The following is a 24,958-nucleotide window of genomic DNA, read 5'->3' on the forward strand; positions in this document are numbered from 1 at the left end:
GACTACAAGGCCCTTAAGAAGAAGACACTGAAGAACAGGTACCCCATACCCAAGATCGACGAGTTGATGGATGAGTTGAGAGGAGCACGGTTCTTCTCAAAGATTGATTTGAGATTTGGGTACCATCAGATTCGCATGAGGGAGCAGGACATTCCCAAGACCGCCTTAGGTGTCACTATGGGCACTTTGAGTTTTTGGTGATGCCCTTTGGGCTAACCAACGCCCCCGCCACATTTTAGTCCTACATGAATCACATCTTTCGTAGTCACTTGAGGAAGTTTGTGTTGGTATTCTTTGATGACATTCTCATTTACAACAGGACATGGGAGGAGCATCTCCAGCACATTGAGACAGTGTTGCGTATCTTGCAGGAGTAGCAGTTCTATGCCAAACTCTCCAAGTGTGAGTTTGGGTTGACGGAGATGTTGTATTTGGGACACATCATAGGGGTGGACGGAGTGAGAGTCCATGAGGAGAAGATCAGGGCCATTAGAGGGTGGCGAGAGTCGAGGAACGTGACAGAACTCCAGGGATTCATTGGCATTTGTACTTACTACCGGAAGTTCGTCAAGAGTTTCTAACAGCTTGCTGCACCCTTGACAGATTTGACAAGGAAGGGGGCTTTCAGTTGGACGGATATAGCGCAGCGAGCCTTTGATAGGGTCAAGGAGGTTATGAGCAGCTGCCCAATACTTGCATTGCCAGATTTCATGCAACCATTTGTTTTGGAGTGTGACGCGCTGGGAGAGGGGATTGGCGCAATATTGATGCAGGGAGGTCACCCTATAGCCTATGAGAGCCAAAAGCTCCTTCCGCACGAGAGGTTGTATTCTATATACGACAAGGAGATGTTGGCCATCATGCATGCATTGGCCAAGTTCCGGCAATATTTGGTAGGTAACAGGTTTAGGGTGAGGACTGATCACAACAGCCTCAGATTCTTTTTGGAGCAGAAGCAGCTACAGGAGAGGCAGCGGAAGTGGATCAGCAAGATCCAAGCATATGACTTTGACATTGAGTATGTCAAGGGTAAGAACAACGTGGTAGCAGATGCTCTTTCACGTAGACTAGCCATGTTGTCTCTTATGAGCTTGGACACAGACCGGAGGGCTCAACTCTTAGTTGAGTACTCCAAGGACAGGTTTGCATGTGAGGTTTTGGACGGGTAGGTGGCGGATGATAGGTACAGGGTGGTCGATGAGATCATCTACTATAGGGATCAGATCTTCTTGACTGAGGGATCTCAGCTCAAGAAGAAGATACTCCAGGCATCACATGATTCACCATTGGCCGGCCATCAGGGGTTTACCAAAACCTATAGGGCCATCAGAGAGAGGTTCTCATGGAAGGGCCTCAAGGAGGACGTACTCCAACATGTCCGGGAGTGTGATGTTTGTCAGAGGAACAAGGGGGAGATGAGCCATCCCGCGGGTTTATTGCAGCCTCTTCCCATTTCGAAGGGGAAATGGGAGGGTATTTTGATGGACTTCATCACAGAGTTGCCCATGATGCAGGGCAAGGATTGTATCTTTGTCGTCGTTGACCGACTGACGAAGTATGCACATTTCTTTGCCATATCCGCACACTACACAGCAGCACAGGTGGCTGAGCCGTTCTTCAGAGAGGTTTTCAGGCTACATGGTCTTCCTAAGACCATCGTCAGTGACAGGGGCAGCCGTTTCATGGGCGGGTTTTGGCAGGAGCTTTTTCGGTTAGTGGGGACGGAGTTGACACTGAGTACCAGCTATCACCCATAGACAGACGGGCGGACAGAGATAGTTAACATGTGGCTGGAGGGCTACTTGCGTAACTATGTCAGTGGGCAACAAAGGGCATGGTTGAAGTGGCTGCATCTAGGGGAGTACTGCTACAACACTACACATCACATGTCCATTGGTATGTCACCATTCTATGCTTTGTATGGGTATCATCCTTTATCTTTTGTTGACATGATGTTTGGTGCTAACAAGGCTCTAAGAGCCAAGATTTGGATTCAAGAGAGTCAGGATATCCTCCGAGCTCTCAAGGATAACATGGCTACAGCGCAGAACCAGCAGAAGCTGTATGCTGATAGGGGTTGGGTGGAGAGACAGTTTGAGGTAGGGGACATGGTCTACCTACGATTACAGCCATACCGACAATCGTCACTGAAGCAGAAGGGGGCTGAGAAGCTCAAGCCCCGCTTTTATGGGCCATACAGGGTGATACGCAGGATTGGACAAGTTGCATATGAGTTGGAGCTGCCCCAAGGCAGCAAGATTCATAACATTTTTCATGTATCATGCCTGAAGAAGGCATTGGGTTAACAGGTGACAGTGACAGATGAGCTACCGCCCATGGATGATGAGGGGAATTTGGTGTTGTAGCCAGAGGCTATTATTGATACCAGGGAGAGGCAACTGCGGAGCAGGACGGTCCGGGAATTCTTGGTGAGGTGGAAGAATTTGTCGGATGAGGATGCCACTTGGGAGAGTGAGAAAATATTGCAGCATCCATCACTTCAGTTGCTTGAGGACAAGCAACATTTTGCCAGGGGAGACTGTAATATTCCTAATTAGCCATGGCTAATTGGAATATTCGATTTTGCTTATTTTTGCCTTCTATAGTTATTTATGAATAAAAAGGTGAGGGAAAGGGGACATGACTCACCTTTAGAATAAAAGTCACTTCCTAGTAGCACAACGTTGTGACTTAAAGGGGAGCCAAGGGGTCCAAAGGGGGATGCAAAGATGGAGCCCATGCAGACACTTGGAGGGACTGCGCAGAAGGGAAGAAACACGTGGCAAGAGAGGAATTACACTGAAGAAGGTGGGCCTTGGGATTAAGAGAGGCAAAGGCTATAAAGGGAAGAGGAGCTTCCTCATTTTGGCATTCGATTATGTGCATTTGAGCTAGTCACTTCGACTTAGAGCATGCTGGCTATTTAGCTAGTCTGCAGCACTGTTTAGTGCATTGAGTGTCTCCTTTCGGAGATCTCACCCTTAGCCCCGGGGGACTTCGAGTGCCTGCTCGGGAAAGGTATTTCCATCTGTATTTTTGCAATAGTTTCATCAGCGTTCTGGCAGGAGTATTGAGCATTCTGGATGACTGCGTAGTCTTGAGAGGGATGATGCAGTTCTTTCTAGTAGGAGTTTTGGATTGAGATTTTGCAGAGGGATTTGTGCTGGGAGATTGAGCAGGGGATCAGCCCTTGCATATTGGAGGATTTTTGCTGAGTTTCAGGCAGAGTTTTGGTGGGATTATTTCAGTGGCAGCGCAGAGCCTTGAGGGACAGCGTAGAACCCCAAGGGGGTGATTTTTGGGGGTCGGCCATTTCAGAAAAGCTTTCTGGGTTTTTTTGGGTTTCTTGAGTAGAGTCCGATTCCAGAGTTTCAGCTCATTCCGAGGAGGGGAACAACCCAAAATCCTCATTTGATTTACACCAGCAACAACAACACGACAGTTCTCTAGCAGCTTGGACGCAGTTCAGAGAGGGGCCATTCCTTTGCTATTCTGAGTGTATTTCTTCACTTGCCTTGTGCAAGTCGAGGTGCCATCTTTCTGATCACCTCCTATACGCATTCTATTACTCAGTATAATAAAATGACTTAGCATTTCTCGCTGCATTTCTTGAGTAGCTTATATTTCATGTTTATATTATTATATGTTGCACCACTATTATCCTTATCATTTTTGAGCTTCCCGGTTATTATATCATTTGTACGGATTTTGGAGGGAGTTTTGCTGGGGTTTGGGGAATATCTCTGAAACGGGATATTACATTTCCCTTGTCAAAGAAAAAGGATCAACATTGGAGGGGTCATGGGAGAATCCTAGAATTCTCTATTCCATTTTTATAGAGATGGTACTCCTCTTTTTGAGTTCTAGATTTTCTTTGTTAGCTAAAAAATGGGTGAGTGCAAAACAACAAACCCCAACATACTCTTCAACATGGAAATATTTTCATTTAAGCACAACGCCACTTAAGTAGGACTAGGCTGTCTCAAATACTTAAAGAAAAAAAACAAATATTGCAAAATATTATAACCCGCAACGCTGCCCACAACATAGTTTCCTTTCTTTCTAGAGTATAAGCACATAATCAACCATGACTTTACAAGATGAAAGAAATAAAAGAAGATGGGTAGGTCATCAAAGAACTTTAAAGGACCGTTGCGTTAATGATCAAACAAGATGAAAAAGAGCCATCTACTGGAGATTCCATTGATTTGACATGACATAGAATTCACAAAAGCTAAGGGCTGCTTATGTAGTTCTTTGTGGAGTTGAATTAAATAATAAAGCCCAAATATGATATTCAAGAGTGTCTAAATCAAGAGGGTTGAAAGAGCCTCAACACAATTTCAATGGAAAATAATTAAATAGAACGATTGCATTTTCTGCCAAAGGAGATGGGATGGGTCACTTGCGGATGTGAAATAATAAAGGCTTTGAACCCACCAGTCTTTGTGAAACAATTAACAATATCAGGGTCATGCAAGACGTTGTTTCAAAGAGAAGATTCCCTCCTAAGCCTTCCTTTCCCTATAAAGGTAAAGAAGCCAAATCTTTTCAAAGGGAGGGCACTAGGAAACGAAGGATGGATGATGAAACCCGAAAGGAGTTGGGAAAGAAGAAGCTCTATTTTAGTTGTTAGGAGCCTTGGGCACCAGGGAACAAATGTGTGCATGTAAGGACAAGGTGGTTACAACCCACTATATTGAGGTGTACTATGAGAGTGATAGTGATGATGGAGATGAGGAGCCAGTGCAAGAACATGTATAGGGATAGATACATCAAACAGTTGGGGGTGAGACTTCACATGTAGAGGGCAAAGCCCCTATTATTGCATCCATGTCAAGATTCCCCAAGTATCATACTTTTAGAGTTAGAGGGGTTTTGGCAGGACACAAGGTGACAATATTGATTGATAGTGGGGCCTCCCACAACTTCATAGATGCAACCATGGTTGAACGGAGAGGGATTCCTACGGAGGAGTTCGATGGCTTTGTGGTAGCCATACCTGGTGGCCATCAGATGGACTGCACTAGATACATCCCCAAGCTGCAGTTAACCATGGGGAATTACACAGTGACTAATGACTTCTTCGTGGTGGATGTGTTAGACACCAATGTGGTGTTAGGAGTTCAATGGCTCTACTACATCGGGAAGTATACTATGGATCAACAAAACATGGAGATGGAATTCAAAGATCTAGTGGATGGCAGAAAGGTAGTTTTGAGGGCCATGCATCAGTATCCACCGAAGATAGTATCATCCAATAACATGGAAGCAATATTGAGGCGAGGTGATATTGAGTGGGTGGTTGAGTGCTTTATTATAGACAACAGACAATCGAACCAACTGTGGCAACATCCCAACGACATTCAGGTATTGCTCCGTAAACACCAAAAGTTTTTTTTTGACATTCCTTCAGGTAGACCACCAGACAGAGGTTTTGAACATGTTATACAATTGGAGGAGGGTGTACAAGCGGTCATTATGAGCCCCCATCGACATCCCAAGGTTTACAAAGATGAAATTGAGAAGGCCATCAAGGAGTTGTTGAGGTTGGGTCACATTCGGCCTTAGTTCCAGTTCTTTCGCTTCTTCAATGGTCATGGCTAAGAAGGAGGATGGTACCTTGCAAATGTGTATTGACTATAGGGTTCTTAACAAACGAACAATAAAAACAGGTATCTTATCCCCAGGATAGACGAGTTAATAGATGAATTGAGGGGGGCCAAATACTTTTCGAAGATTGATCTTCATTCAAGCTACCATCAAATTCGGGGCCGGGTGCAGGACATGTTAAAGACAACTTTCAGGTGCCACTATGGGCATTATGAGTTCTTGGTTATGCCATTTGGGCTAACCAATGCCCCCTAACTTTCCAGTCATGCATGAACCATGTGTTCAATAAACAGTTGTGGAAGTACTTGCTGGTTTTCTTTGATGATATATTGGTCTACAACAAGACTTGGGAGGACCATCTGATGCACTTGGACGAGGTGTTGGGGATTTTGGAGGAGCAGGAACTATATGAAAAGGATTTCAAGCGTGAATTCAACATGACAAAGATGCTCTACTTAGGGAAAGTGATTGGGAATGATGGGGTTTAGGTCCATTAGGGGAAATCTAGGCAATCATCGAATGGCTTGTCTCAAAAGATATAACTGAACTGAAAAGCTTCCTTGGCCTTTGCATGTACTATAGAGAGTTTTAGTTTGTCAAGAGGTTCTCACACTTGATAGTGCCCCTTACAGACCTCACCAAAAAGGGTTCTTTCAGTTGGACAGAGAAGGCACATGTAACATTTGAGAAGATGAAGCATGTGATGAGTTCGTGCCCTATGCTTGCATTATCAGTTTTCACCTAGCTTTTCGTGCTGGAGTGTGACACTTTGGGGACTGGAATAGGAGCAATTTTGATGCAGGACCACCACCCCATAGTGTTTGAGAGCTACAAACTCATAGATTATGAGCGACATTACTCAATTTATGACAAGGAACTGTTGGCCATTGTGCATGCATTGGCGAAATTCTGACAGTATCTGGTGGGGAACAGGTTCAAAGTAAAAACATATCATAATAGCCTGAGATTTCTCATGGAGCAAAAGGCGCTGAATGAGAGACAACAAAAGTGGATTAGTAAATTATAGGCCTGTGACTTCGAGACCGAGCGTATCAAGGGAAAACACAATGCAGTAGTAGATGCCTTCTCGAGGATGCCATCCACTGTCTCACTCATGGAGATAACAGATGACTGGAAGATGCCATTGGTTGTAGAATATTCCAAAAACAAATTCGCATGTGAGATTCTAGAAGGGTTGATACATGATTAAAGATACCAGATTGTGGATGACATCATCTACTATAAGGATTGGATCTATCTTGTACTAGAATCACAATTGAAGGAGAAAATTATCCAGGTAGCTCATAGCTCACCTTTGGCAAGACACTTGGGTTACCTAGAAACATATCGACAAATCAGGGAGAGGTTCACTTGGAAGGGCCTCAAGATGGATGTGTTGAGGTTTGTAAAAGAATGTAGCATCTGCTAGTAGAACAAAGCTGAACATACTCACCCGGTGGGATTGCTACAACCACTCCCTATTCTTGAGTAGAAGTGGGAGAGTATCTCCATGGAATTTATTACTGGGATACCTCTGGTACAGGGAAAGGACTGCATATATGTAGTGGTGGGTCAAATCATAAAGTTCGCACACTTCTTTGCCATACCATCTAAATATTCAACATCACAAGTGGCCGAACTATTCTTCAAAGAGGTCTTCCGATTGCATGGGTTATCAAATACCATAGTGAGCAACAAAGATAGTAGACTTATGGGCGGCTTTTGGAAGTGACGTCGAACACTAGTTACCACCCATAGACTGATGGTTAGACCAAGATAGTCAACAAGTGGCTAGAGGGCTATCTCTGAAATTATGTATCTAGCCAACAAAAGGCATGGGTTAAGTGGTTGCATCTTGGGGAACATTGCTACAACACCACTTTCCACATGTCCATTGGTATGACGCCCTTTAAGGCACTATATAGATATGATGCCCCAATGTTTGTAGATCGGGTATTTGGGAATAGTCGTGCCCCTTTGGCTAAAGACTGGATTCAGGAGAGCCATGATATCTTATGAGTCCTTAAGGATAACTTGCAAATGGCTCAGAACCAACAAAAAATGTGTGCAGATAGGCATATGGTGGAGCGCAGTTTTGAGGTGGGGAATATGGTATACCTTCACCTTCAACCCCATTGACAGTCATCGCTCAAAACAAAGGGGTAGAAAAATTGAAACCCAGGTTCTAAGGGCCATGCGAAATCGTGAGGCGAGTTGGAGTAGTGGCCTATGAACTTGTGCTTCATGAAGGATGTAAAATTCATAATATCTTTCATGTATCATGCCTCAAGAAGGCCTTGGGGAAACAAGTAGTCACCTCCACTAAGCTCCCTCCATTAGATGAGGAAGGAGAGCTAATCCTGCTTCTGGAGGAGATCCCAGAAACAAGGGAGTGAAAGTTGAGGAATAGAACTATGAGAGTACATGGTTAAATGGAAGGATCTACTCGTTGAGGACACCACCTCGGAAGGTGAACATGTTCTCAAACATCTAGAGTTGAAGTTGCTTAAGGGCAAGCAAACTTAGGCGGGGAGGACTGTAATGTCACTAACCGTCTAGGAGAAATAAGACGGGTTCTAATAGCCTAAAAAATTCCCATAGGATAAGGTTGGGAAATTTGTTAATAAGGGAACATGATTCGTCTAAGAAAACTTTATAATTGCCTAAGGGGTGAAAAGAAAGACATATCTTAAGCTAATGAAAAGTCACCTTAATTTTATAAAGTGAAAGTCTTCTAAAGTGACTTAATAAAAAATTAAAAGGGTAAAATGACAGCAAAAGTGGCCACTCAATTATAAAAAGTGAAAAGTAAGGAGTTTCTCTTCATTTTATCATTTGCATTTGGAAAAAAAGAGCTCTTAGAGAGTTTTTGGAGAGAAGTTTAGGGTTATAGAAACCCTAGCTGCCAATGCTAGCTTCGATGTTGAAATTAGACACCCTAGTTGGTCTTGAGAGTGGGATCACACTAATTTCACTATTGAGATTCAATGCAGAAGATGATTTGCAAAAGATATTGAGGTAAAGAGGTTTTATTAGTTGATTTTATCTTTGGATGGTGTATTTTTCTATACTTTCTTCTCATAGGTAGAGGTCCAAGCCAAAGTTGGGGTCGGTTTTGCTAGAGAAGAAGATCCATACTCTGCCATGGATTTGATGGGTCGAAGTTGTTACTATGAGGCCGAGTTTTCTCAATAAATAAGGGTCTGGATATTCTAAGTAACATTGGGGTCAAAGTTCCAGTCGATAAGGGATGAGTTCCCTTTACCTAAGGGGCTGAGTCATCCTCTTTCCTCTTGGCCAAGTTATGGTTATTAAAGGGTCGAGTTTGTCACTGTATTGGGCTGCACTCCTTCTGTATATTGCTGGCTGAACACTTAAGTCACATGACACGGTGATACAGGATTCGACGGACACGGGGATTCGAGTGTTGGATACAGACACATTGATCCCCTACAAGACACATTCAACGTTATATATATATATATATATATATATATATATATATATATAGATATATATTAAAAATTAGATATTTCTTACACAAATTATCATTCATGACACAAATTCATACAATTGTGACATAAATGATAAATCATAATACATATTCAATCCATCAATGATCCAATAGGAGAAAGACAAGATAGTAAGATAAGGATATTGTAGTTTTCTCATTAAGTCATCAAAATCAAAATGTGTTACATAGATAGTGCAATGCCAATGGAAAATAAAAATAGCAAATACAAAACAACTACAAGTATATAGGCATCAAGGCAGTGGGTAACTCATGACTCATGAGCCATCAATCCTCATAGTCATCGTCAAAATTAGCATCACTGTACTCATCATCATGGTCACCACTTCTCTCATCCGTTGCATCCTCCTCCCCTGTATCCAAAGTCAACTCTTCATCTGCTGGCGTGGAGGATGACCACTCTATAGTATCACCATCATCAAATGTGACAAGCTCTAGCATTGGATCATTGAGATCCAAGTTGGCCAATGCCAACTCACCACTGCTTTCTAGACCCATATCATCAGGAAAGACATCCCACATTTTTGTCTTTCCCTTCAACCACTCATCCCTCTGCCTGTAAATAATACAAAGGTTGGTGTGCACATACACCATTGTCTCTGCCCTGGATTGCTTAAGCCTGCTCTTCTTGACACTATACAAATTCCCATATGTGCTCCAATTCCTCTCGCAACAAGAGGATGAAGTCACCTAAGGGAGGAGCTTCATGGCTAACTATTGTAGAGGAGGGTTTGTTGCCCCATGATTTGCCCACCAAGAATAGGGCTTCTTAGCCCCCTATCTCTAATCAGATCATATCTTGCAAATCGACCAATGTCAGCGGAAAAATCTGCAAAGGCATCCTCCACCTCATCAAGGGATGCTTTATCCTGAAAAACCCGCCTGAATGCATCTTTCCTCTCCTGTGAGATTTCACCATCCATGTGAGGAGGGAATCTGCAGGAAGGTCCACCATTATTTTGGGTTCAATGAGTGAGCCAAACAATGTAAAGGTGTGCAATTGTTGTCCCATCAGTTGACAAGAATATCCTGTATGGTGGTGAAGAAGGCCTCTGATGATGTCTCATACTCGGGGCACTCACTCTATAAAATAATTCTCCTCACAAACTCAATCATGGAATCCCATCCTTCATAAACCTCTCCTAGGATGGGTTGGTCTGTATTTACAAATTGAAGCAAAGAAATGATAGGGTCCATGATCTGAATAAGTAGATCTTCCCTCTCCCACCAAGCATCATCTAACACTGTGTCCTTCACTTTTTTAGAGGCTACTTGATTTGTCTTTCTCCAAAAAGACCAAAACTCTGAAATAACCATGGCCCGAAGAGCGGTTTTGACCTCCCTCAACCTCTTCAACATGATGAATGAAGAGGCAAACCGTGTATCCGAAATCTTCAACAATGATAGATTGGTGTACTCCTTGTAGATAGTGAGGGCATTTGTATGATTTTGTAGAAAGTTGCAGATATGTCGTGCATCCTCAATAATGCTACCAATCCAAAGCACATAAGAAGCAATAGATTTAAGTGGTAAGTTCAATGAATGGACAATACATGGTGTCCAAAACACTTGTGGATATTTAGCTTCCACAATCATGCCAACAACCTTGCAAACAGGTGCATTATCTGTAATGATTTGCACACAAGAATCAACACCTACATCTTCAATAACTTTAATAAACAACTCACCCATATATTGTGCATCCTTGTATTGTCCAAGTGCATCCACTGCTTTCAAGAAAACTGGACCATTCAAGGAAGACACCATGAAGTTGATGAGTGGGTGCCGTGCTGGATCTGTCTATCCATTAGAAACAATGCTAACCCCAGATGTTGGCCATGATGCTTTAATAGGCTCAAGCATTTTTTCCACCTCTTTTTTTGCCTTCGTCAACAATGTGGTTCTAAGCTTCTCTGACCCAAGAGGCACATACCCTGATGGAGCCCCTTGAGTTAGAGCTCGACACATCTCAATAAATAGAGGTGAGTGTGCAACATTAAAGGATATGAAGTTTTGATAGAAAGAAGGGCAATGGTGAGATCAAGCTCTTCTCGTTTCTCTTTTTGAAAAATCTTGTCCATTGGACCAAGTGAAATTGCCTTTTTTTTTGTTGATTGTCCCCCACCAGAACTCTTAAATGGGAATTTGTTGTTGCTTTTCTTCAAGAATGGAAGGAGGTCATCATTCTTGGCTTTTTTAGATTTTGCAGCCACATTTGCCATACCAACATTGGACTCTCTTTCCATTTCTTTTCTCTTTGGTAAATGCACCTTTGTACAAGCTGCAATTCCACAACCTGTTTAAAGCCAACAAATCACCTTTCACACAGAAATATGCGTTTGTGAAAGTAGTGTTGCAATAGCTGCATTTCCAACTCACATTCCCTCCTCCCTTCACCTTGCTGCTTGGCCCTTGTTCTCTTGTGACATATTTCCACAAGGGATATTTGTTATCTCGAGGAGGAAGTTTTCCCTCAACATTTGAAGTTGTTGTTGCAGTGCCACTTGCAATAGAGGGAACAATTGCAGTAGACCCTGATGAAATTGGGAGAGGAGGGGCATCTCCAATGGGGACATTCTTCCCCTTCCTTTGCCCTTCCCTGCTAGCCTTGATTGAGCCATGAATGCTGTAAAAAAAGAAAAAAAAAAAAGAAGAAAAAAAAAGCACAAATTTGTAAAAGAAATGCATATGCAAATTGCTATAATAAAAATGCAAAAAAAAGAGAGAAAATGCACTTACCTGTTGCTTGAATTTCCTTGAAAATGATCCCACACCCTTTGCTCTTTGCTCCCAACCACCAATAGCAAACCCACAACAAACAAAACAAGTCAATGTGAAAATAAAATGGAAAAAAACTGCCAAAATCGAGATTCGAATCTGAAAATCGGGACATGATCCGGATTCGATCGTATCCTGATTGAACACATTCGGAAGGACATGAATCCGATTGAATTGTGTCTGATTCGCCCGATTCGGGACACGACAGGCTTGGGGGACGAATTTGGTTTCATAGCTGAACACATTTCATAAGGGATTGAGTTTAAGAGCTTGTTTCACTGGGTTGGACGAGTCACTAGCACTGGAGGGCAACCAAACTCAAAGAATTCATGGGCTTAATCTTACTGGATGCAAAGGCTAAAACACCCATTTCCCGTGCGGTTTGCACATTTTCAAGGTACGTTGAGTTTCTTGGGCATCTTGTACGACTGCTACATCCTATGAAGATATGGCACTGATGGGGTCACTCTCCTGGAATGTTTACTACTAATATTATTCAAAGACAACTCATTCTGTAGTTTGCCTATTTGAGTCATTTATACCAGGTTCCATTGTGTTATTTTCCAAGTTGCAACGTCTTATATTTAATGAAAGGCTGAATATTATTGGACTTGCATTATATGAATCTGGGCTGATATTTAATAGAGGAAAATGATCTTATATGATGTCCCAAATATGAAATAGTGGTGCTGATCTTGCTTGAGTTATTTGCTCTCATTTATTATTGTTTGAGACCCTCATTTGGCAAGTATTTACCATTGTGCATCTCTGTTTGGGAATGGAAAAATGTTAAAATATACCAACAGCAGTAATGTTTGATAAGACATCTCATTGAAAAGGCTCATCAAAACTCGGAAAATTAGTGGCCATTTTGGGGCATTTCCTAGCAGTTATCTTACAATTCCGCTGCATGAAGAAACCCTAGCAAAGGAAGGAAAGGAAAGCAACATTCAAATGAAGAGTTTTATGGATGGATGATTTTTGCAAGATGGCAAGGCTCAAGTGGGAGCTGACAAATTCCCCTAAATCCTCAAAAGATAAGTAACTTATATCTCTTCCTTGATTATTATTGTTATTGTTTTCCAATTAGTTAGCCTCTTGTCTTTGTATCTTTGCTTGGTTATAATTGTTTTTCCATGGCCTCTTATTGAGGATTGCAGGTACATGGTAAAGGCTGTGAAGGATCTGGCAGCAGATGGAAGTGGTGGAAGAACGAAGCAAAGCTTGTGACAAGAGGACTCTCCTAAGATCGGTGCTTTGTGTTGAGATATTGTACTAGATGAGATTCGAGCTCAGAGGGAGCATGCATATCAACAAGTTTGAAGTATACCTTGATTATACCAAGGGAAAGTTAGTAGTGGCTTACAAATAGATCTACAAGATCTAGTGTGTAGTAGATGGCAAGTACAAAGCGAGATTTGAGACTGGAAGGTTCTCCTAGAAAAGAGGGAGAGAATCATGAAAAAACATTTGCTCTAGATGCCAAAAGCAGAAAGACTCGAGTGACAGAGGGAGCAATCAAGGTTTGTTTTAGCTTCAGAGGAAGTTGACCTCTGAGTTCGAGATGAAGGACCTAGATTTGATGCATTACCTTCTTGAAGCATTCTATTGAGATCCCTCAGAGATTTTTGGGATGATAGACTGTCAATGAGATTGTCAGGCTAGATAATTGATATGCTACAATGACTAGAGGCTGCAGTGGCAGAGGGAGTAGCCAGGATTACCACAATAGGATCTGTTTCAGAAAGAGAACCTAGTTAGGATAACCAGAAAATAGTTGATCAGCGTATGGTTGACCCAAGACATGTGACTAAACATATGTTAAAGTGCAAGCATGGTACAATTGCTTATGGCACAATGAGTTATGGTTTGAGATGACTCAAACAGGGAAGTACAACTTCAGGGATATGTAGATTCAGATTGGGCAGAGAGTGCAGAAGACAAAAAGAATTTATTAGGATATTTCTTCAGTTTGGGCTCTGTTATGATTTCATGGATGAGCAGGAAGCATATATCTGTCGCACTCAGTACTACAAAAGCAAAATATATTGTAGATTGGTTGGCAGTTTGAGAAGAAATATGGCTTCATAAACTACTAGTAGGATTGTTTGATCAAGCGTAGATGACGACCATGATGACATGTCAAAGAACAACGAGATCTAGTATTGAAACATGACACAGAACGAAGTAGTATGGCTCTAGTACTATTCTACAGTCAAGTAGATTGTTGACAAATTATCTATCCTAGGATGAATTCTGTATACTTCAAGGACAAGCTTGTAGTGATTGAGCATGTCTCTCTGAGCAAGAGGGAGTGATGAAATTGCAACATGAAGGACAATCATTCTCCCTAGTTTAGGTTGACCAGGATTAGGGAGAATGGTCCAGAGTGTTGATATGATAGCAGCGGGGATAAACATTCTCCCTTGGTCATGTAGGTTGACCAGGATTAGGGAAAATGGTCCGAAAGAGGACCATTCTTCCTGTGTCAAGTATGTTGACTAGAATTAGGAAGAATGGTCCTAGAGGCCTAGAATCACTTAGTTGAGTGGGTGCCTTTCAGCATCAGGCTCAGATTACTCTCTAGATAGGTTGAGTGAGCTCATTTAGCATCATGGCCTAAAGTGAGGCCTTTGGATTTGGGACCAGAGTACTCAAATGGATTGAGTGTGTCCCTAGGGTTTCACCACAAGTCAAAGAGATTGACCAGGATGATGGTGAACCACAACTAGTCAGTGTACCATGGTTCAAAGGTGCCAACCAAAATCATGGTGACTAGTTGATGCTAATGATGTACCATGTGTTAGGAGTACCGAGCAAGATTATGGTGATGATGCACCATAGGTCAGAGGTACCGACCAGAATTATGGTACCTAGTTGATGCTATAGATTTTGCCATAGGTCAAAGTTGTTGACAATGTTTATGATGATCAAATGATGCTGATGTTGATGATGAATTGTTATAACCTTTTCTTAGAGAAATTTGTTAACAAGAGAACATGTGGATAGTCATTATGAATACCACCCTAGCTAAGAGGGAGCATTGAATTTTGTAGCTATGGTCGGTCTTCATAATCAATAGCCCTTGAATTATAAGACATGTTCTTAACGTCTGCTGCAAAAGAAAGAATTTTTAATTTTTGAAATTTGAATTTTGGATCCAAAAGGATCAAGTCGGCCCAGCTTGAAGGACACACCCATTTGGCCCTTTTTAACATCTATATATTGGCATTCATTCTCTCCAATTTTGGCATCCAATTTCGGATCATTTGAGGCTTATTTCGGATCACAAGAAGGACGAAGTTTTGAGGCATTATCTGAGGAAAATACAAGGACAAAATCTGAGGCTAGATGGAAGGACGAAATCTAAGGAAGACCGAAATTTTTGAGGCACATGAAGATCAAATTGCTGAGGCTGTTAATGGCAGTTTGACCAGGGTTATGTTACTAGTCAGTTTGGCTTTATGTTTGACTTGAAGAATTAGATGTATCTCTGTTGAACATAATAATTTCTCTAAAGAGAAGGTTGCTGGGTTTTTCCCCCATATGGGTTTTCCCAGGGTAAAATTCTTGTGTCTCTTGTTTGGCTGTCTCTTTATGATCCTACTGGTATTTTGTTTCTACTGTTGAGATTTTCTGTGTAATTGCTTTATGATGAATGTGAATGGGTTTTCCCTGGGTAAAATTCTTGTGTCTCTTGTTTGGCTGTCTCTTTATGATCCTACTGGTATTTTGTTTCTACTGTTGAGATTTTCTGTGTAATTGCTTTATGATGAATGTGAATGCAAGAATGATTAATATAAAAAATTATAAGAAGTAATTATCCAATTAGAAGATCCTATGAAAAGTCAACAGATCTCAAGATCATAAAGTACCCATTTTATGTAATCAGTCTCCCATGCATGCTCCAAGCATTGTATGCATCGTGCATGCATGGGAATGCTGATTAAAATAGAACTGAATCTTGAACTGAAGCACTGAATGTGGCCCTTATGTGAGTGCCAATTTATGGAAGCAGAACACACTTGATCGTGAACACTAGAAGCAAAAGATGCTCTCAGAAATGTGCAAAAATTGGGAAATTCAATGCAGTGTTGTTAAAATCGCGATAAAATCGCGATTTAATGAAAAAATCGCGATTTTTTCATCTTGCCGATCAAATCGCGATTTTTATACGAAAAAAATCGCCTACTTTTTTTTTTGCCGATTTTTACTGAAAAAATAGCGATTTTTTCGAAAAAAGCGCGATTTTTAACGAAAAAATCGTGGGGGCTCAGGACAGCATAGTTTTATAACTTTTTTTGGGTTTTTTCATGCAATGTTTTTTGAAAGAAACAAATAATTTTTGAGTGGGGTAGCTTAATGATCAAGTCTAGGCCCTAGTATGGATATGCTATTCATGGTAATGTTAAATTCTTAAAGTAAAAGTGACATTCTCCTTAATCTTCATTTTCATCCTTTTACTTAAATTTTTAACATTACCATGAAATGACTCAGGATGTTTGAGAGTGGTTCCAGCCTCATTGGATTTCATATGGAGAAAGTAGAATTTTAGATTTCATTTAAAATCCAGCAGACTTATCAGTTTTTCAGGATTTCAGGATTGGGAGATTGTAATGTTTCCAGGTGACACCACCTGCCCGGGCTACCCCTGCCACCAGTAGAGGACGTGGTCTACCTCCTATAGCTCCTACTTCTAGTTCTTCAACGTCTAGAGCACATCAGACTCCACTGCCATTTCCACCTGCACGGGCACCAGCATCTACATCTAGAGGGAAAGGGAAAGCTGTGGCATTTTCTCGCAAGAGGGGCAGAGGAAATCAATAGGATTAGACTTTCATTTTATTGTATATGACATTATGACATGATGAGATACATTATCATATTTTTTGTTGATATTTTGAGGCTGAGTTGGGACTCAGGAGTCAGGACTTACTATTCAGGACATGATTCAATGTTATGTGTGATTTTAGCGCTAGAAATGATATTAAACATCTTATATGTTAGTTTTTTTATCATATTTATGTGTCAATGTATTTATTTTATGTTGTAGATGGTTTAGATATTAAAAAAATTGAAAAAAAATGAAAAAAAATGAATATTTTTGTGCCAAACGCTTTTTTCCCGCTTTTTTCCGCTTTTTCCCGCTTTTGCCGATTTTTTCCGCTTTTTTCCCGGCGCCGATTTAATCCCGATCGCGCTTTTAACAACATTGATTCAATGTTAACAAGACTCATAGGCACGGAAGTCCATTGGCCCTGCCATTTAACTGAGGGAGACACTGCTGTACATGAAGAAGAGCAACGATATCTTGCTAGATCTAGCACCTGAAAAGCAGAATGCAAATGACACTAAATTTTTAAAACTTTGCTTTCTTTCTTCTTACTGTTTTTAAACTTTAATTTTTCACTGTTTCTTTTGTTTGATAAGTATTCTGAGCCATTTTGGGATGCACTGCTTGAAATGGTTCTTTTTGAAACAGTTGTTTTTAAGTCTGAAAATGGTAACAAACTTTCAACTCCTGTCAATTGTCATGACATCTGCTTTTGTGAGCATTATGTTTCCTCTTTTCATCAAGACTTTGTATAGAAGTACTGTTGTAACTTGTAAGCCATTCTCTGGCAGCTTCATGTTCTTTCAAGACCTCTTTTTAAAACTGATGAGCTAATGTTTGGTGCATATGCACTTGCACACAAATACAGTAAGAGAAATTACTCTCAGATTTATGGATGTGGTCAGGATTGCTATACTTGAAAGTAGTTAAAGAAGTTTTGAATAAATGTGAATCTGCAGGCCAAATTTCTTCAAGCAGCGGTGAACTGGAAGAAAACCATTGGCTTCAATGGTGAGTTCATTTCTTAAATCGATATGCTTCTTCTGAATGAAGAAGACAAGTGCGACTTAAGATGGCAGAATCCATAGAAATGATTTTGATATGGTAGCAAATCCTAAACAGCATTTGACAATATAGGATGGAAATTGATGCTTTGATACTTAGTAGTAATAAGAGATGTTAGTGCAGTGGATAGTTAAAACTTAAAAAGTAGTTTGGATGAAGTCAGCATATAGGAAAGGCAAATGTTCAAAAATGTCGAAGTCACTTTGGTGTTAGGTTAATTGAACTCTTTCAATTTATTATTCCCTGTTTATCATAGCTAAATTTTTTCGTATTATGATTACAGGGACCCTTCTAATTGAGCCTAAGCCACAAGAACCTACAAAACACCAGTATATTTCAATCACTGAATGATTTTCTATGATTTTGTTCTTGCAACCCCATTCCCACTACCAAATAAACCCTTTCTGTATATAATTTTTGGTTATCCTATTTTTTCAGGTATGATTGGGATGCTGCAACAACTATGGGCTTCCTACAAAGATATGGGCTTGCAGGTGCATGGACCATTTATTTCTGAATTTATTATTTCTGTCCTGTTAGAGTTGTCTATGCTTCTGTACAGTTTTCCAATCTACTATTGTTATACAGGAGGATATTGGTATTTGCCTGAAGCAAGTTCTCCATTTCATAACTTCTTATTTATCTACATTATGTCCATTATAGTCTTTTTATCTCAGTGAGAACTCTTCCTTTCTGAATGTTAAATATTTCTATTTCCGACAACAGAAATCTACAATGTCTGATTACTGGTATGATGGATCTCTGAAACCTTTTTAGTGACATTAGATACAACACATCCTTTTTCTCCTGTAGTTGTAGCGCACAAAGCATGTCTACTCTTAAGCATCACAAATTGCAAATCTTTGGGAGATGTGTGCGTTTCTGCATTCTGGTGGTTAATGCTGTATAAAGTTAATTGAACAAACAATTCCATCCGGGATGCTCTGATAGCCTATCCATCTCATTTCTGATTGTTCTGAGATTTTTCATCTGGTGCAATTCAGTTTCTATATTCATCATCTCTTCATATTAATCCCACAGGGCAGAGATGCATCCTTTTATCCATGCTTGATGTATCTTATTGTCTCCAAGAAGCTGTATCTGCAAGAGTATGCAACTCTCCAGTTTCTACCTTCCTCATTATTTACATCATTTTCTTCACATTCAGTGGTTCTTCCAGAATCCGTCGTGTGAATATCTTCCACCACCGCCTCTGTAACTGCATCTTTCAACAACCTCAACTACATAAAAACAGCCTTAACAATTGTCTGAAACTGGAGCTTAAAGTTGTCTAGCTTTTCTTCAATTTCTTTTAGTCTCTTCCTATACTCCATTGTTTCTGCATGTATGTACTAGTAGAAAGGTGTCTTGAGATTTTTGACAACTTTTTTGTCAATCTCGATATGCCTTTGTTTTAGTCTTTCCTATACCCCATTGTTTCTCCATGTACAGACTAGTAGACAGGCGACTTGAGATTTTTACAACTTTTTTGTCAAATATTGACATGCCTTCTAGGCCACTAGATTGTATATGTTTTCCTTCTCATAGTCGTCCTTGGATCCCTTACTTGGAGGGATTCAGATTCGAGCAACCTATCAAACCTCTTCTATTCAACCACCTCATTGGTCAATAAGCTGGGTCTTCCTCTCCTTTAGCTTGGCTCCTTTTCCCCTTTTTGTCAGACTCTAAGCTCTTTTGGCATTGTGCGAGGAGCCTTCCTGTTGAGAGCCATTATTTCCTCCTCCCTGAGACCTCTTTCTCTATCAGCAGCCTCTGGTTCCCAATCTCCCTCAAACTTGCAAGCATTAAGTATATAGTTCACTTCTTGAGATTCTTTCAAGTGCAAACTATATTTTTTCTCTTTTCTTTTCGATAATGGCTCCTCAAAATGCACATGATTTTAGGAGGCCTTCTATCTTCTGTCCTTTTAATGCAGAGATGTTGTAGACTCCACAAACACATTTGAGTTGATCTTGTGGTTTGCAAAGTCTGAAAAAACCAAGGTTAGCTGTTTCTATATGTGCTGTTGCCTGATTGATTGAATTGCCCTCCGCACTTTGCATGATTTTGCAAGGATAACCTGCTTATTTGAAGGGTACAGGAAATTAATGAGCACATCCTTTTTCCGTGCAATTCACCGAGTTATTTAATTGCCCTCACCTCTTTGCATGATTTTGGAAGGATATCCTTTCTTATAATGAGCACATCCTTTTTTATTGCGATTGCCCTAGTTATTTTGGATTAATTTTACCAATTCGATTATTTTGTTTTTGTTTTCATTTATATACACGTCTTCCACCTTCCTTTATCTCCCTTTGGTGCATGATGCATCACAATCCATGACCATGTTGGCAAGGAAATCCACCTCCTTTATCCCCTGCATGAAGTCATTTAAAATTTTAGTCTATCCCTCTTGTGTAGGGGAATACTTCTCTTGTGGCTTTCTAATGACATTTTTTATCTGTGATTGCAAATGGTGAACATGATTTTGTGTGTCAACCATGGTTGTGGATGATTAAAGATTTCTAGAGGTTTCATTTATTGTCTGGCTTGGTGTCTAACATACTCAATTTCTTGTCTTGACATGGCTGGCTTCAATCCAGGAGAATTTAAATTAAATATTGAGTGCAATCATGCAACTCTGTCTGGGCACAGGTAAAAACTCTTCCCTTTAAATTAATTTTTTGAACAGAGATTATTGGATCCTATGTAAAGTCTCTCAAGGGCGGGCTAAATTTGCAAGCACGGTTTTTTTGTTATCATTTGTTCATCTTGATTGCGTTTTTTTCTTTAAAAGCCATGCAACAATGGCTGTCCCTTGTTATCATTTGGCCAGTCGTGAGTGCCATTGCACTAGTTAATGTTTGTTAAGTCACATACTTTATGACGAAGGAAAAAACATCTAGCGTCATGTTTTTGTTAGTTTTTCACGATCAGAGCAAGAGACCATTTATGCTTCTCTCCGGATAGTTGTGGCCAATTAAAAATATGAATCATATGTTTGATAATTAAGTTATTTAACTTGTTCTCAGTTGTCATCACGAGCTGGAAATAGCACGGATTTATGGGATGCTTGGAAACATCGATGCAAACACTGGAGATGCCCAAACAGGTACCTGGGTTTATATTCACTGTTGTTAATTTACTTGACAGGTCCAGCTGGCAGGTCCAGCTGTAAAATTGATGCTCAATTGAATGCGAATGTTTTCAGCTTGGTGGTTTTTTGGGGCTAATTTTCATGTGAAATCTCCTATGCAGGCTGGGATACTGATCAATTTCCTACGGATATTGGAGAAGCAACTTTAATCATGTTGACTGTTATAAAGAATGTGAGTCTCTACTAGATCATGGTTCTACTAGTGTTGTTTCTTCATAATTGTACTAATGTTCTGGAGAATCTTTGTTGGTTTCCATTTAACATCACCTTATATTTTTCCTCATCAATCAAGTCTGGTCTTCTGTGCAGGGTGGGCTTGCACCTGGTGGGTTCAACTTTGATGCAAAATTGTGGGTATTCTGTCGGTTTACTTTTCAATTTTTGTACTCGTCAAACTCAGCTTGTCTTACAAACTGCATCTACTTCCTAAGAAACAATCTGCGAATATTTATTAATTATTTTTCAGTTCACCCCAATTATTGAGCTTCAATTGCTTTAAATATAGATTAATTTGGATGAGGTTTTAATCTGTCTCTAATAAGTCACTTCCTCATGCTGGATGAATGATTGTATTGTGGCTGACCTCTCCACTCAACATTTTTTTGCTTGTAGAGATGGACCATCAAGACGTTGATTAAGAAGTAATCTAGTTGTGTATCTAACTAGTCGAACCAATTCATACAATTTGTTAAATTTGTTTTCAGTTTCTTAATCTGCCGACTTTGATGAGCCATTAGTGCTGGTATGTCAACATCTTTGACTTTTGAGAGCTAAGCTAAGTCGTCATTTTGCGAATTAAATGTGACAATGCCACCTGAAGATCCTTAATTTTCCTGGCAATTTGCCTTTAAACCCTATGGAAGTTAGAAATTTCACAGTGAATATAAAGATTGGAGTGATTGTTTTCATCCAGAATGCTCAATTCCCTGAAAGATGAGAGAAAAGAAAAGACAACAATCCTTGGAAGGACCTATGCGGAATCCTTATTTTCCAGAAACAACAGACCAGGACAAAGAATCAGAGTAAAGCAAAGAACCAACACTCGGTGCAAAACCCCTATCCTCTGAACATGGTAGACCAGAGCCAGATCCGAGTCCAATCTAGAAGAACAAGTTGAAGGAAGACTGTGAGACCAGGAACACCGAGGTTCATCAAAACCCATCCAAACTATCACCTTTGCAATCGCTCCACTCTATCAAAGAATAGGAACCGACCCTCCACCATATGCCATGGAGCATGTGAAATGTACAGGGGAGTAAGGTAAGATAAACGCTCATCTCATCGACCTTAATGCACACACTACTTGTCCATTTAAACACACTCATATTATAAAATTTGAATACCTGCAATTTATTAGATGAATGAAACAAAAATAATTCCTCCGAAATAACTCTCCCTATTAACATCGCCATTCAAAATAACTCCACCGTTTGCCTGCTCATCTGTTCGGAGATTGAATTTTGAAGTCCAAATTTTATGGACTCAATGCTCCTCACTACCCGTTTAGCTCTTTATGTCAATCTGGACATGTAACTATCCTGGGATAGATTGGATAGATTTTGATTAGAAGGATGAATTACAAGCACTGAATTTCCAATCACTATTAATTTCTGGATTCCCCTTGATATGATAATAAACCATCCTTGGAATTTCTAATCACTATTAATTTCTGGATTCCTCTTGATTTGATAACGAACAATTCTTGGAATAGAGTCAACCCTTCTGTTCGAGTGTCGATGGACTCTCCATGCAAAACATAGTTCAGTTTTTCCTTCGAGGTTGACGACAATCCCATCCTCTTGTACATTTTATTCATAAAATTGATTTTTTTTATCAATTTTATTTCTCACAATTGAACTGTTACCCAACTTTTTACAAATATATGTATGATATAGTTCATGTCTTAACTTATTTAATATTTGTTTTATTGGTTCCTATTCCTTCGCTTTTTACTTATCATAATTGTACTATCACCTAATTTCTTTTCAAATATGTATTATTTAATTAATTTCTTAGCTTATTAAATTTATTTGTTTTGTTGGTTCCTATTTAGCCTTATCATTGTAAATTCTCAACTCAAATGGACCTCAGTATCTTTCCCGGTCTTCTAAAAGTTCTCTTCAGAGATATCAATAACTTCTTCAAAAAGACGAAGCAAGGTTTTCTGAAAGCTGTTTTCAGAGGTTGTATCGAAATAAACGAAGCAACACACGATATTCTGTTCATTAACATTTAATTTTTCATGTCTGGGAAGCGGACAGCTTTATTTTTCCCATGCCATAGCATGTTTTTGTCGTTTTAGGCTTATTTTTATAAGATCTGCTGTGGAGCTCATCTACGTTTGCTATTGATTCTGCACAGGCGGAGAGAGAGTGTAGATGTGGAAGATCTATTCATTGCTCATATATCGGGCATGGACACTCTTGCACGGGGCTTGAGAAATGCGGCTAAGCTGTTACAGGTTGTCATTTTCTTCGTCCTTGTATAGTATGTTTCCGGTGTTCTGGTTCATATCTTTTTTATTGTGGCATTCATATAATTTATTTTTTAGCATCTTTGTGATCTCTACTTGTATGCCTCTTGCTCAGGATGGAAGAATGTCAGAGCTTGTTGCAAAACGTTATGAAACCTTCAATTCAAAACTAGGAGCTCTGATTGAGGTCCCTCACAATCCATTTCCACCATTGTAGTCTCTATTTTTAGTAATCCTTAAGCTGTTTCTGTTTCTGTTACTTTAATATGTAAATTACCATCGCATGAATCGATTTCTCTGGATATTCATCTGGTTTGAGTTTGTTTTTTTGTAGGATGGAGAGGTCAGTTTTGAGGAACTTGAAAAGAAAGCTCATGAATGGGGTGAACCTCCACTGTCATCAGGGAAGCAGGTGATCTTCGTACGGACCACCTTGTGAATTTGCATTTTCTAAGATGCATTCTGTTCAGTTTCTTGAATTCCAGGAAATTATCTTGCAACGTATTTACTCTTTTTCTCGGTTGCAGGAACTTGCGGAGATGATTTTCCAGTCATACTTGTAATTAGAAACTGTTAATCATACTTGTAATTAGAAACTGTTAATATGTCGAGAGCAAATGGGAAGCACAGGATCAGCAATCGTTACTTTCTTATAAGTGGTTTAAAAGAATAGGAAACATGTAACGCATAATGCTCTGCACCTAGTTAACGATACGCGAATTGTTAGTTTGTCTTCTTCTGTTAGTGAGGTGGCTCTCAACATGTAATAAATCCATTTTCGGAAGTAACACGCATGCGGCCATCTGTCAAGAGCAAATGGGAAGCACAGGATCAACAATGGTTACTTTCTTAGAAGTGGTTCAAAAGAATAGGAAACATTTAGCGCATACTCTGCGCATAGTTAACGATACGTCGAATTGTTAGTCTGTCTCCTTTCCAGTGGACTTGCTATGCAATTAAGAAAATCACACATTGCCTGGATTATTTGCATTGAATTTTACTGTCAAAAGGTCATCTGCCATACTCCATATTTCATTCTAGTGTTAAACTGAAGGTGGCTATTATGTGAAAGGTTAATTACTCTTGTTTTTAATCCCTCTGATAGGCGAGGTGCTCTAGGTCGGGTGAGGGAGATCTTACATGTATGGCTTGTAACACCAAAGAATTTAGTTTATATCTATAGGCACATAACACCAAAAAAATGATAAACGGAGTGGATGCAGTTACACATTTAGTAATTTAACCAGGACAACCACATTCCAGTTTACCGTGCTAGAAATTGGAAGGTTAACTAACAGAAGCTAAAGCATTAATATGTGATTAATGTGTATTTTTCAATGTACTATTTCTCTAGCAGTGAATTCAATCATAACTGTGGATTCTTTTTCAAATAGAAAACAAAACAACAATATTTTAATCTGATCTCTGTTTGAAACACAGAAGAATCTCATATTTTAGTATTGAGATAACCGCAACAACTTGGAGGATAATAACACCTGCACAGCT

General features: G+C 39.9%; 1 protein-coding gene across 2 annotated transcripts in view; it reads left to right on the top strand.

Moving 5' to 3' along the window:
• The window catches only part of LOC149138539 (xylose isomerase-like), a 56,687-nt gene extending 32,240 nt beyond the window's left edge, over positions 1-24,447 (top strand). For both annotated transcript variants that reach the window (XM_089453060.1, XM_089453061.1), the window contains exons 11-21: positions 17,717-17,768; positions 18,106-18,151; positions 18,261-18,316; positions 20,426-20,477; positions 20,855-20,934; positions 21,081-21,151; positions 21,289-21,329; positions 23,341-23,440; positions 23,568-23,639; positions 23,787-23,864; positions 23,980-24,447. In XM_089453060.1, coding sequence (XP_089309186.1) covers positions 17,717-17,768; positions 18,106-18,151; positions 18,261-18,316; positions 20,426-20,477; positions 20,855-20,934; positions 21,081-21,151; positions 21,289-21,329; positions 23,341-23,440; positions 23,568-23,639; positions 23,787-23,864; positions 23,980-24,015 — 684 coding nt within the window. In that variant the 3' untranslated portion in view covers positions 24,016-24,447. The remainder of the gene's footprint in view (positions 1-17,716; positions 17,769-18,105; positions 18,152-18,260; positions 18,317-20,425; positions 20,478-20,854; positions 20,935-21,080; positions 21,152-21,288; positions 21,330-23,340; positions 23,441-23,567; positions 23,640-23,786; positions 23,865-23,979) is intronic.
• The last annotated feature ends 511 nt before the right edge of the window (positions 24,448-24,958 follow it).

The sequence above is a fragment of the Pinus tabuliformis genome, chromosome X, assembly GCF_031772625.1.
Source record: "Pinus tabuliformis cultivar Carrire ecotype Pingquan chromosome X, CPIR1, whole genome shotgun sequence".
Lineage (NCBI taxonomy): Eukaryota > Viridiplantae > Streptophyta > Pinopsida > Pinales > Pinaceae > Pinus > Pinus tabuliformis.